At 35.8% G+C, this 14,404-nt stretch overlaps 2 protein-coding genes across 2 annotated transcripts; both read right to left on the bottom strand.

Annotated features, from left to right (window-relative positions):
• Positions 1 to 3,575: 3,575 nt before the first annotated feature.
• LOC145050596 (F-box/kelch-repeat protein At3g06240-like) lies at positions 3,576 to 4,346 on the bottom strand. The gene has a single exon (XM_078998820.1). It carries the CDS (start codon positions 4,344 to 4,346, stop codon positions 3,576 to 3,578), a length of 771 nt encoding a protein of 256 aa, XP_078854946.1.
• Positions 4,347 to 9,336: 4,990 nt separating this feature from the next.
• Positions 9,337 to 9,678, bottom strand: LOC145050597 (putative mitochondrial protein AtMg01250). Its single transcript, XM_078998821.1, has one exon. It carries the CDS (start codon positions 9,676 to 9,678, stop codon positions 9,337 to 9,339), a length of 342 nt encoding a protein of 113 aa, XP_078854947.1.
• Positions 9,679 to 14,404: the final 4,726 nt, after the last annotated feature.

Here is a 14,404-nt window from a genome sequence, read left to right on the forward strand (position 1 = left end):
AGCTTATTTATCTATTGGAATGTTGAATCTTGAAGAACAAGGTGGTGACAAAGTATATAAAAGAAGGGTTTAAGTATAGATCCATCAAGGTTACTTCATTCCTGGACCATTGTGAGTAAAAAGCTTTTAACTTGCTCATTGGTTTCATAGATTAGTTATTTGACATATTTACCACTTTTTGGTCGCTTGAACTTGTATTTTGGGAGTTGGAAGAACTCTAGCACCTTTTGAGCTATATGGAACATTCGTGGGACTTATTGGACTTGGAAAGTCATGCTTTGGTGCTTGTTCATTAAGCCATGCAAGTTATGTTAGCATTTTTGGTCATTTTAGTACATAAAGTTTAGATCTTGAAAGTTTGTGACTTAGTTATGGATAAAATTGGAAACTTTATCCATCTAAACATCATATTGATTCAGATATGAAGGTTGGAGTCTTGGACTTAATGGATTAAGATGAGAAAGATGTGTTTTTTGGTCCCTTTGAGACTTATAGACTAGATCTTGGTTGTTTGGACCATTCTAATGGATAAAGTTGGAAACTTTATCCATTATGGAGCTATTAGGAACCAGATCCGAGAAATTGGATGGTTAACTTTTTGTATTAAGCACTTAATGGGAAAAGTTGGACAACAACATGCTATGCAGTGCACAGTTTTGACTACATATCACGTAGCCATTTTCTGCCTCGTTTGGACGCCTTATGCTCTATGTTGGGCGTAGAGCATCTTGTATGTGGGATGTAGGTTGACTAAGGTTGACCATTGACTGTTAACTTTGACCAAGTTTGACTTTAGGTCTAATTGAGGATTCTAGGTTGTAGATTGAGACTGGGTCCTGTTTGTTGTATAGGTACCTTGTAGAGCCGTTTATCGGATATGTGATGATCATTGTTATCTTCTCGACTGCAAGGTGAGTCTTCTCATTGTACTCATGGGTTGAAGGCACCAATGTCGGCCTATTGGATTGTGCTAGTTGTCTTTATGATTCTCACATGTTTATGTTGGGCTGGGCCCATTATTATATTATGTTGGGTTGGGTTGGGCCTATTATTATTGGGTTGGGCCCATTTGTATGTTGGGGTGGTCCTATTTATATATGTCGGGTTTGGCCCATTTATATATGTTGGTCTGGGCCCATTTATTTATATGTTGGGTTGGACCTATTTTTATGGTATGTGGTATTTTGGGGAACTCACTAAGCTCCATGCTTACGGTTTCTGTTTAAAATGTTTTCAGGTACTTCTAGTTTCAAAAGGAAGGGTTCGGCTTGATCGCACTGCATCCCTTGGAGATTTATTCTGCACTGAATGTTTACGAATTACTCTGACGTTTTGTGAATACATTGACTTGATCGTATTTTGGAACAATGAATGAATAGTTTTGACTTATTTAAAATGAAATTTTTACTCGGTATTTTTGGGACGTTAAATGTGATGTGAGTTGTAGAGGTTTCTGCTTTGTGTGTGAGGTGAGTTTTTCTCACTGTGTTACAATTATCATGTGTTGTTTGGAAGTTGCTGATAACTCAAGGTTGTTGATAACCAAATTTGTTGTATGTGAGTTGTTGATAGCTCGGGGTTGTTGATAACCCAAATTGTTGTAATTGAGTTGCTGATAACTCAAGGTTGTTGATAGTCCATAGGGTTGCTAATAACCCATATTTGTTTTATACGTTTTACCGTGTTGTGTTGTATGTGATACTTTGGGGAACTCACTAAGTTTTAATTGTGGATTTAAATATTTTAGGTACTTCTGAGGATCGGAGCAAAAGTGAAGGTGTGACTGTACACATTATCTAGTAGTTTTATAATTTTGGGAGATGTTATATTTTGATACTCTGATTTGGGTTTTGTAATTGTGAAACTGTTATTTTGGTGGTGTTGATTTATGAAAATGACTTTTATTCCCTCTTAAAAATCAAGAATTTTTACCATAGTTTGGGACATTACACATGATGTCACAAACCATTTTGGCGGGAAATTACATGACTAGACTACTTCCTGATATAGAAATCCGTTTAGGGGCACTGCCCCTTGGACCCTACTAGGGACGTTGCCCTAGACCCCGCCAAGGGGTGCTACCCCGAACCCTCGTATTCATAAGTTCACATTTATTATTCTGAGTGTACATCTCGTACCTCCGGTCTCGATGAGTAAATACAACTCAACATATCTCAATATTAATAATAACTACACTAATATATGTTGATAATACTAAAATCACCAACATTGTACTTATTGCACAAGTTATGCCTAACACGTGAAAAAGCTCACCTTACTTTGGAGTAATTGTAGTCATTGGGATTTCTAAAACAAATATTTATTTTTGTATATATGTTGAACATTGACTAATTAGGCGAAGTGGTCTAACAAAAGCAAGTACTTTTAAGTTTTAACCATCTTCAAATGCTTATTATCCAATCTAAAAACTTTACTCCACCGTAACTCCTCCATAAGATCACTTTAGAGCATATTTCTATACGGTTGATGAAAATCTAAATGGTCAATGTTATTAAATAATAATTAACTTTCACAGTGTTTGCATCAGTACCTCAAACTTTTTCTTCGAGCGAACATTTTTTGTTCCGTTTTTATTAAAGGTCTTTTTACCTTTGTTATTTTATCAGTTGAACATGTAAAAATTTTTCTATTTGTTCTTTAGATTACATGGAAATCAAATAAACTATTTAAAAACCTATTTGAAGTTGGCTTCACATGGTTTTAATGCAACCCCCAAGGTTTAATCATCTTTGACAAGCTAAGATAGTAAACAAGACACATTCCAGGAGAAAAGAAACTCATAAATTGTAAAACAACAATACATGGTTCGAATAAATGCAAAAAAAAAATGAAAGTAATTAAGCTAGCAAGCAAGTCTAATTGGCTTTTGTGATGTAAAACAGAGATAGAGGACAATGCCTTCTAGTGCTGGTTAGCCCTGGCTATATATATATTCTGAAAATGAAGTTGTAAAGAGGGCATCAGATGCACAACTTAACTCTAGGCTTCAAATGAATTGTTGTGGGATGAATCAAAAATATGCTTTGATATACATTTAAAACAAAGCATACAAAGCAATATATGAATTTTGAGCTGATTTCTTGAAGCAAAATAACATAAAATTGTTTCAAATACGTTGCAATGTCATAGTCCACGTCAGCAACAAACCTGACAATGTCACTCACTAGCCACTACACAATAGGAAACAAAATGAAAGTTGAGCTTCTAAACCTATTAAAAAAAAGATGACAAAATCAAACGCAACCTCGAAAAATAGAGTTCGCAAACCTTCAGCTGTGTTGACAAGAGACAATAATTATCATAACCAAGATTGATAGCTACACATTAGTCTCATTATAAAACAGAAATAATTTCTTAATAGAAGACTCCTTATATAAGAAGCTACAAGGCTAAACATATGTTGAATTTGAACCAACAAAATACAAATGTCAAACAAGGTAGAACTTGCTGGCATTAAGAAAATCAAATGGAACCACAAGGACAAGAGAGAAAGTGGATGTAATGTACTAAAAATTGATACTTGACATAAACCTAACTAAGAGACATTGATAGTATCATACTTGACTCCTCTCGGTTTCAATACGTTTGGCAGGTGTTACCCAAACAAGACTATCAATGTACTCCACGATTTTACCTGCTTCACATTCTGGAAATGAAAAATCATTCTTCAAAATTTGAGCCTCTTCTGTAACTGGATCATACAAAACAAGACGATAATACTGATCTTGAATAAGAAACTTGTTGGCTGATGTGAACCCAAATGGATACGTACAACCAATAAACTGTGAAAAGACATAGTGTTTGACCCATCCATACTCCTCCATCACCCACACCACACATCCAACATCCTTATAACATGACATCACACAAAGCTTTCCCCCCAAAACTCCTAAAAGAACCATTATGTGGTTATGATTTAGTGTAGAATCTGGAAGAGGTATCTCACAGAGTGTCTCTGAACCGAAATCAAATCCCACTATCGTTTTTGTATCTTCCTTCCCATTCGTACAACCAAGCCAATGAAGATGCCCGTCATGGCCATCAGCACAAACAACATCGTTCTCATCAATCCATGTGATGTGTGATGGAAACCTTTCAGCGATTAACTTCCAGGAACCCTTTTTCATGCTATAAATCTCAATGTCCATCCACCATTTAACACGGAATCCATTGGCAAAAGCTGTAAGCTTCACAACTTTGTAATCATCAGTTTTTGGATCAAACCCAAACCGGAAAAAGATTTTGATCCAACCATAACTATCAGATGGTACAGAATATGATGGAAGAGTTAGGACGGAAGAGAGAGAAGGGTTCCAAATCTGCATGACCGAATCATTATCATAAGAAGAGCATATTAAGCCGTTGACATAATCAATAACCTTGATGCTTGTTTGTGGAGATCCGGGGTTAGGTGGAAGTTTGATGAAACTAATGAGTTGGGGATTGGGGTTGACTGAGAGTTTGAAGCCATAATAATGGTCATCAGAGAAGTGAAAGAGAGTTTTATCTTGGTTATAGATGGAATGATGGAGTTGGGTTTTTACAAAGGAGGATTTAGATAATAGGGAATTCCAAGATTTAGAGACGTACGGATTTCATTTGAGCAAGCTGTTTGGCCAATAATAAGCGAAAGAATATGTTTGATAAAAGCTCATTTGGGAGGTTTTCAATAGTTGTTGGTTGTTGTGGTGAAGCATCATTGGTGCATTTTTGTTAATAAACTTTGAATCTTGTCTCAATGCTACTGGGCCAGTGCCCATGGTACTACCTTTGTTGGCATCAGCAAGTGAAGCAATCTGTTTCTCAAAAACCTCAAGAATATAAGTACCACATATTGCACTTGAAAATGTAATCATAGATTGATGCTCAAAAGGAACAACAAAACCAACAAAAGAGGTGCATGAAAATATCACTCACTCTTGAAATTTCAGTAGCAGCAAGGAAGTTGTCAGAAGGTGACTCCTCGATGGTTCTTGAATGCAACAATGCTACCAAGCGTTGGGTTTCAGACCTGTAGTAGCAGTATATATAGTAAAAACAGCAAGAAGCTGGAAATACATGGTACAATACAAGTTGGAACACTACAAAAAAAGTATCCTTTACTGACGACATCTATGCCGACGACCTAGGTCGTGGGTAAAAAGATAGCTATACCGACGACATGTCGTCGGCACAGGTTTCTGAAAACTTTGACCAACTATCCTTGACCTGGACTCTATTCCGACGACTTATAGTCGCTACTGATTAGGCGGGAACGAATTTTTTTTTGGCGGTCTACTGAAACTTATGCCGACGAAATGTCGTCGGAAAAAATCTTGGCGATCCGCGTGAAAAATCAAAAGTGGAAAAAATCGAAACGACGTAGCTTTTTCTAACCCTATACCGACGACATGTCGTCGGCATAGGGTTTAAACCTAACAAATCTAAGTCAATCGACTTCATTTGCAGCGCATCTTTGTTTTGTTTCTCTGTTGATCTCTCAACGAAGAATTACCCCTCCGACGACTCTCCTTTACCGGCGACGAGCTGGTATGCTTTTTGATCCTTCTATTCTTCTTTGTTAGTGATTGCTCAAGTTATTTACTACGATTTTGGGTGCTTTTTTATTTCTCCGGTTGGCCTTCACATTCCTTCACCACGGTCGGCATCTACATCTCCTTCTGGTGACCTTATTCCGGTGTACATCGTCGGTCCTTCACCACCTCTCATATCACCGGTAATTTTGAGTTAAAGTTCCGATTTTTTTTTTCTGTTTTGGGATGTTTTTGGGATATGGTACATAATTGACATGAAGTCTTAATTACTAATCTGGAATGTGTGTTTGGATGATACCGGAATTGATTTATACAGTTCTTGGGGGAAAATTATATTATAGAATACATCTGGCGATTCTTTGTCCATTCTAGGTCAAACATTCACTTTTGATTCTGTAGCTGATGCATCATCAACTCAGGCAGGTTTCTAATATTTTTATATGAATTAAATACACAGTTTAACACTGATGAGATGTTATTCTGTTTCTGTTGCATTCAATTTGCTTTTACAGGTTGATATATTACAGCTTGTAGGAGCTCACCTTGTAGAAAATTGTATTGCTGGATTTAATAGTTCTGTGTTTGCATACAGACAGGTATTCTTTGTCTTCTTTGTGTTGACTATGAATGTAACAACTTTCTTTCTTTGGTTTTCATGGTTACTTATATTAATTACACACCATCAATTAAATTTGAGTAGACTGGGAGTGGAAAGACATACACAATATGGGGGCCTTCCAATGAATTGTTGGAAGACGAGTCATTTAGTGATCAACAAGGATTGACACCCCGTTTTTTTTTGAAAAGCTATATTTTTGCATAACTGAGGTGAGATTGCATGTCATGTCTTTGTTTCACCTATGAAGTCTATATTGAATTAACTTAATGTTTACTTGCACTGTTCAAGATTTAATATCAAAAAAATATTGAGGCCATCTCCAATGGAAGTTTAATGAGGGGTTTAATGGGGAGTTTAATCTTATTAAACTCAAAATCCCCATTGTAGGAAAATGACTAGGATTCAATGGAATGGGGAGTTCAATCCCTATTGAACTCTATATTCTCTCTCCTCACACACACACACACACACACACACACACACACATATATATATATATATATATATATATATATATATATATATTATTTTAATTTTTTAATTAATGGTAATTTTAATTGTAGTTTTTAATTTTTAATTTCATGCTAATTAATTTATTTTAAAATAACAATAAAATAAAAGAAAATGATAAATGATGTAACAATCCATTAAATTGTATAGAATTTAATGGAGTGTAGAGTTTAATGGGTAAACTCTTATAATGAGTGGAATGTACATGTGTCAATCCATTGAACTCATATGAGTTCAATGCATTGGAAATGGTCTGAAAAGTTTTGTTGAACAACCGAATATAAAATTAAATTGTTGTATCTTACAAGGCAAAAGGAATAAAACATGATAACTACCCATTTGTAAGTGGAGATCCCACCTCTTAAAAGTTCATTTATTTCATATCCAATTGATTTTGTATATGTCATGGTCTACTATGGCCTTGGATATTTGCAGTTTGCTTCCTACCACTTCATACCCATGCATGTACAGATGTATTGGTTAAATGAAACTAAATATTATTCCATATTAAACAAATAAACTGATGACTTAATGGCAATTTGCATAGGAACAAAATAAACATGCTGACAAGCAACTTATGTATCAATGCCGCTGTTCTTTTCTTGAGGTAACATGATAATTTATTTATCATGGACAATTGAACTGTTGATATATACAATTATCTTATATCTTAATGCATTTGGTTATAAAATCTTTGATATTATTCTACATATACAATGTATATGTATTAGGTGACTACTTGCAACAATAGGTTTAATTAGGACATTTGGATATTCAAATAGAAATTGAATATGTGTCTCTTTTTGTCCATATGACCTATTATAATTTTTTTTTGTTCTTCACGGGTGTACTTTCCCATAGCCTATGGTCTTGATGTCTCTGTTTGGGAGGATGAATCCATAGCTTTTAGTGCTCTAGATTATAATAACGCATTTGTGTCCGTAATTCCTAACTTTAAACCACAACCAATGCCATAATTTACCCGAAATACCCCTTACCTAACCAACGAGCCCGAGGAAACGAGAACAATGAAGATTTTGATTAATCTTTTTTTTTATTTTGATCATGAAGACTTGTTTTTTTTTTTTGTTATTTTTTTATGTAGTAGATTTTGAAGTGTAATGACTATAAAATGTTTGATATTATTCTGCATATACACTGCATATGTATAGGGTTTGTTTTAAAAAACAGGTTTGGTAAATATAACAAATCTTTGAAAAATATAAAAAAAATCTCATACCGGCGACATGTCGTCGGTATAGGTTTTACAGTAAAAACTGTTGGAAAGTTTTCCCGACGACATGTCGTCGGTATAAATTTATAATAAAACTTTTTTTTTTTACCTCGAAATTTTTTCCCGACGATCCTTTATAGACGACAAGTCGTCGGCATAGGTGGATCTATGCCGACGACATCTATACCGACGACTTTGTACAGTCGACAAGTCGTCGGTATAGGTTTTACCGACGACATGTCGTCGGCATAGGTGTTCAAAAGTCGTCGGTATAGGCCTCGTTCCTTGTAGTGAAATTACATATATAGTACAATAGAAAGGGTTTTCGACCCAAGATTGCCAAATCAGATTCCTATCCCATTTCGCTCTACTGTTGATCCATAAAAAGGCCAAATCCTTGACTTCATATGCTAAAGATAACGGGCTCTTGACCTTGATGTTGGTGTTGAAGATCAAGTTGTTCCTATACTTCCAAATAGTCCATAAGAAAGCCCTTGATATCACTTCTAAGATGTCTAGATATCTACTGCCCACTTTAACAATAGACTTTACCCGCAATAAGTCTTCTAACGAGTCAGTCAAGGCTGGAAAATCGTTCCACCAAGTCAGCATGTGCCCTCTAATCTCCAATGTCTTGGAGCAGTTCTTGAAAATGTGGACCTCATTCTCTTCGAAAGCATAACATAAAGGGCAGAACATGTTAGGAATGTTTACTCCTCCCCAAACAAGATTGATTTTGGTGGGTAGTCTACCAAGTCTCACCCGCCATATGAAGATATTTCTTTTCCCTGGAACCACTTTGGACTAGATGGTTGGTAAGTTCGTACTCTTCAATTGTTTTTCTTAAAGTAGAGACTGTAAGATATTTATTTTCCCATTACAACAAGAAATCGGCACACCAAGTCCACCATGAACACCGTAAATGGTTGTAATTACATTTTGCCAAATCGAGTTCGTGTTGTCTCTAAACCTCTACCACCATTTTGAAAGAAGTGCAAGTTTGAAAGCTCTTAAGCTTCCAATTCCCAAACAACCTAAATCTTTGGAATTCATCATTTTATCCCACACGATCCAAGTGATAGCTTTCTTATCCGATGTATTACCCCAAAGAAATGCATTCCGAATACTTTCCAGTTTTGCAATAATATTTTTAGGAACCTTGTAAATGGAGAAAAGATAGGATCCAAGGCTACCAAGAACGGACCTAATAAGCGTCAAACGTCCACCAATGGAGAGAGTTCTCGCTTTCCACATCGAAAGTTTTTTGTTAAATTTTTCAACAAGAGGGATCCACATGGTTACTCTACTCGGGTTCCTACCCACTGGCATGCCAAGGTAAGAGAACGGAAGATCGCCTACTAAACACTTGTACCACCTACCCATGGAAGAGACCTCATTATAGGGGACTCTAATTCCCATTAACCTGCTTTATGCAAGTTGACTTTAAGACCAAAAGTAAGATGGAAACAAGTGAGGATTCTTTTTAGGTTTTTAGTGTTGTCTGTAGACCATTTTCCCAAGAAGACCGCGTCATCCGCATATTGAAAAAAGGGTATGGTAGGTTTGAAATTAGACATAAAAATCCCCTCGAAAATGCCGTTGTCGCTAGCCTCATCTAAAACCACTTTGACACCCTTAGCAACGATGATGTAGAGAAAAGGGGAGAGAGAATCTCCTTGCCTCGCACCTTTTTCCATGCAAAACTCATTGGTAGGGGATCTGTTAACAAGAACCGAGACCCCGAAACCCATTTGGGTCATGATGTAATCAGGCCCTAGGAGCCCAGATCTATGTATGGCATGAGCTGGATTCAAGCAGAATCGACCATATAGTAATTGCATGGTAACGACTCGGCGAGTCATTCATCTGACTCAGCGAGTAGGTTCGCGAGTCTCCGAGTTTGTCCCTTTTTCGTAGTGTCGAGTGAGCAGTGAGTCACGGGGTGTGACTCAGTGAGTCGGAAGCTAAACTCATCTATGGAGGAACTCGGTGAGTCAATGCCCTGACTCGGCGAGTTCAAGGCAATCTCCTTAGATCAAGAACAGACTTGGCGAGTTGTTCATACAACTCGGCGAGTCGCAGCATAAGTGTTCTTCGGATGAAGATGAACTCGGCGAGCTGTTCATACAACTCGACGAGTCTTAGCATAAGTGTTCATCGGATGAAGATGAACTCGACGAGTTGTTCATACAACTCGGCGAGTAGGATGAAGGACTTGAATATCAGTTTAGAAGGAGAACTCGTCGAGTCGTCGCCTAACTCGACGAGTAGAAACGGGATTCAGGACAATCGTTTGGGTAGGGACTCGGCGAGTTGGAAAGCCAACTCGGCGAGTCGAGTCAACTGAAAGTTGACTCTGACTTTGACTTAGGGCATGATCAGGGGTAAAATGGTCATTTTACCCAGAGGACAGTTAGCAGTGTTTGATTGAGTATGTTGTGGGAATTGCAGCCGGAGGATTTCCGGAACAGCAGCAGCAGTAGTAGACAGTCAGTTCCCGATCAGATCAGCAGCTACTTCGAGGTGAGTTACCTTCCAGTAGCGGTGGGTCTACGGCCACAATGCCGGCCCACCAGTAGGAGTTGTATCTAGATGATTGTCTCCGTGATATTCATCTAGGGATTACTACTACCTGTGTTATGTTTATGTGCTAGTATGATATGATGTTATGTGCTAGTGACAGTAGGGGGGAGATAGTCCCCGAGGTATCCGGTCGGTAGGGCCGAAGGGGTAGTCATACCCAGCCATGTTAGATAGATTCTGATATTGTGATACATGTTATGTGGTAGTAGTGGAGGGGAGGAATAGTTCCCCAATATCCGGTCGAGAGGACCGAAGGGGAGGCCAGCACCCAGATATGCTAGGCAATATCCGGTCGAGAGGACCGAAGGGGAGGCCAGCACCCAGATATGCTAGGCAATACCCGGTCGAGAGGGCCGAAGGGGTAGGTCGGGCACCCAGATATGTCTGACAATATATGTATGTTATGAGATTATATGGTATGTGGTACAGTGGGGGAACTCACTAAGCTTCGTGCTTACGGTTTTCAGTTTTGGTTTCAGGTACCTCCTCAGCTATGGGAAAGGAGCCGGCGCGGTAGCAGCATGTCACACACACACACACTCTCTTGTTTCTGCAGTTACGAGTTTATTCTGGGATTGATACTCTGATATTTGATTGATCGAATGTTGTGGTTTTCAATTTGGTTTTCAATGTGAAATGGTTTAATCAAACAATGTTTTAACTATTAATGCTTTCATGTAATGTTTTATAACGAAATTTTTGGACGTGAAAATTAGGTCGTTACACACACACCCTAATCACCTATGTTTGTAATCAACAACTTACATTTTGTCCTGCCTCCTGAGAAATATTCTAGGGTTCTTCATCAATCTCTGGCCACATAAGAGATTTTGTAAGAAACATGTACATCATAAGCTGAGATTCAAATGAAGTAATACAAAAGCTATTTATCATAAATATCTTAAACAAATACAAACATTTATAACAAGATTGACACATTGCCGCTTATCGCTTATTAAAAGAAAAATAATGCTTTAAAGATGCAGATCTATGAAAGACAATTGGATACTTAAGTTCACAACCTAGTATGAAGACAATGATCCACGAAAAGATGTAATAGTTAGTGTAGTCTATGTGATGGTTTGACCAATAACAACTATGATTATGTTTCAGCTATCACCTCATAAAAGCGTCATATACAATCCTACTTATCTTTACTCTAATATCGAATTATCTCATCAGGAAACAATATATACTATCCAAACAAATGATTAGCACAACTCCAAATTTTAAAAATCCAAATTAGGACATGAACGTAGCTTTCTGCAACCAAAATTTTCATGGTACAAATTAAATGAGTAAAAACTATCAGTAACCCTAAATTGACTGGTTACATACATGAAGGTAACTTTCTGCAGCCATATTGAAGAAAACTTTAAGCACTAGTAGAACTCCAATAATAAGAGATACGTACGCATAATTTAATGACCAGTTAACACCTGTGCTATTCAAAAGTGTAGAACTCCGATATCAACAAAAACGAAACTAAAACCTACTTCCATTATGATGTGGCAAAATGAATGCCTTTCTACAGCTAATCAACTGAAAAACAATGCAACAATCATCCAACGAAACAAAGAAAAAGATAATGTAAATTAAGCCACACAAGTTATGATAGCCATAAAAAATCTGAATACAACCAAATAGGCCTTAATTAAGTAAGCTCAAATGGGAAATAATTAACCAAAAAATGATCTAAGTGAGAGCAAAAGTGCAAAACCTGGCTCAAAAGGCCTCTTACAGAGTTTTTTGTAGGGAGCCCTTCCATCGCTGTTGGTTGCCATAGGGAAGCTGAAGCTGTGGAAGAGAGGAAATGCGTATACAGAAAGTGAAAGGTGGAGAGTAAATTAAGGATATTCATTTAATGCGCAGTTAATTTTCAAATTATCATAGAAGGGGCAAATAATAATATGATTTGACTTTTGAGCATCTTGGCAACATCTCCATATAATACAGTCACAGCAAACATCATATCTTTTTAATAATTAATAAACCCCATCCCCTAACCACCATTCACAGCAGCATTCTTTCAAGAACACACCAAAATACCATACTATAAACCCACCTTAACCACCTCATTAATATTTTTTAATCGGTTTTTGTGTTTAATGGTTGAATCTTCCCTATAACTTAATATTCTACTATGTTACATGTTTTTTTTTGCATTAAATAATTGTAGTATATTATTTTAACATTATATAGACATGTTTAATGAACACACTATAAAATTATACAAAAAATATAATGTTAGACGCTTGGTAAAGCTATAAGCTTACTGTCAGCAACATGTTATAACAACCGCATAAAAAATTGTTATAAGTCAGAAAGATTAGTTAGTATAGGTTGTGTGTATGCACTAATAACTAGATAAAATCTCATGATGTTACTCCTACCATCACCGTTAATAGCTCACAGCCTAACAATATAATATCAATTGCAAAACATGGCTAGTGTGGTTTCTGTGCTTCTATATTTTTATTTCATTCATGCATTTTAACGAACACCTAGAAAACGTCAAACCAACTGAATAAATTTATTGTTTTTTTTTTTTAAATAAAACCATGTAGAGAAATTAACTGTGCCCTAAAATAAATAATAACTTAAAACTTTTGACTTTGATTTCTAGACGTCTTGATAACTTGTTCTGAAATTTGCTTTGTTAGCGCGTCTTTCAACAGGTCGGCATATGCAAATAGAAGTAAGTGTAGCCAGTTGTCATACTTACAAATATTATTTTACCAGATTGAAAGAGCACCTCGATGAGAACCGATGTTTCTGAACAGATTTGAGGATGGCAGATCGATGGGAACAATGGAGGAGAGTAGATCACTAGATTGATAAGAGCAAAAACTAGGAGAGACGTAGCATACGTGATGGTTATCGGATAAAAGGTGTTTACGCCTAAGGAGAATACCCTAAAAATTCCATAAAAGATGGGTGAAAACAAAAGTTATAATATATATTTATAGTAAAAATTCAAAATTATTAATCAGTTATTTTAAATAAATTTCTAATTAAAAAATATTTTTTGAGTTATATAAAATTATAATGGTTGATTTAAATAAATACATGACTTTATAATTTGTATTAATTTTATTTTATTTTTATTTAATATTATTTAATTTAATGTAATTATAGTAGGAATTATAAAAATCTAAAATTTAAAATGAATAATTAATAAGTTGCCACATAACATAATATTAATTAAGAGACTTAATAAAGTGGCACATGACAAAAAAAGATCCAATCTTTTTTTTTATTAGAATAATAAGATCCAACCTTTTTTTATTAGAATAATAAGGAGATTTTATATACTTAATGCTGTCAATGTCATTTTTTTTTTGTTGTTAACTCATTAACATTGTTTTCTTATACGGAGCGGTAGCATCCTATCACTCTTTGATTTTTTTTCAAACTTAAATAAACTATATTTTTAATACAAAAGCATTTCATATTAAATAAATTATATTTTTTTTAAAAACACAGACACTTAATATTGAATAAAAAATGTTACAATAAATTAAAACATAAGATATGATTTAATAAATTAAAGCATGATTTAATACCTAAAATCTTGACTTAATACCTCAAACACAACTTAAAACATAATTTAAAATTAGATTTAAGACATAAATCCTACTACTTATCTCAATTATATTGTTTTGCAATCTCCGCTTTTGCGTTTGCGAAAATCTGACGATCCTCTTCAGACAACTTCAATCTACTTTAAAAAAAATCTTTGGCACCTAGTTCTTTCGCTTTCCTTTCCCACTTCCAAAAAAATTTCAAGCTTATTGCCAAACCCTTGGATGTCATTCCTTATCTCCTCCACTTCACTCGATGAAATTTAACCACCTTTTAGCTTTCTTTTTGCTTTATCTTGTCCTATAGGACGAATTGGAA

The sequence above is a fragment of the Lactuca serriola genome, chromosome 5 (assembly GCF_051521515.1).
Source record: "Lactuca serriola cultivar US96UC23 chromosome 5, Lser_US96UC23_V15, whole genome shotgun sequence".
Taxonomy (NCBI): Eukaryota; Viridiplantae; Streptophyta; class Magnoliopsida; order Asterales; family Asteraceae; genus Lactuca; species Lactuca serriola.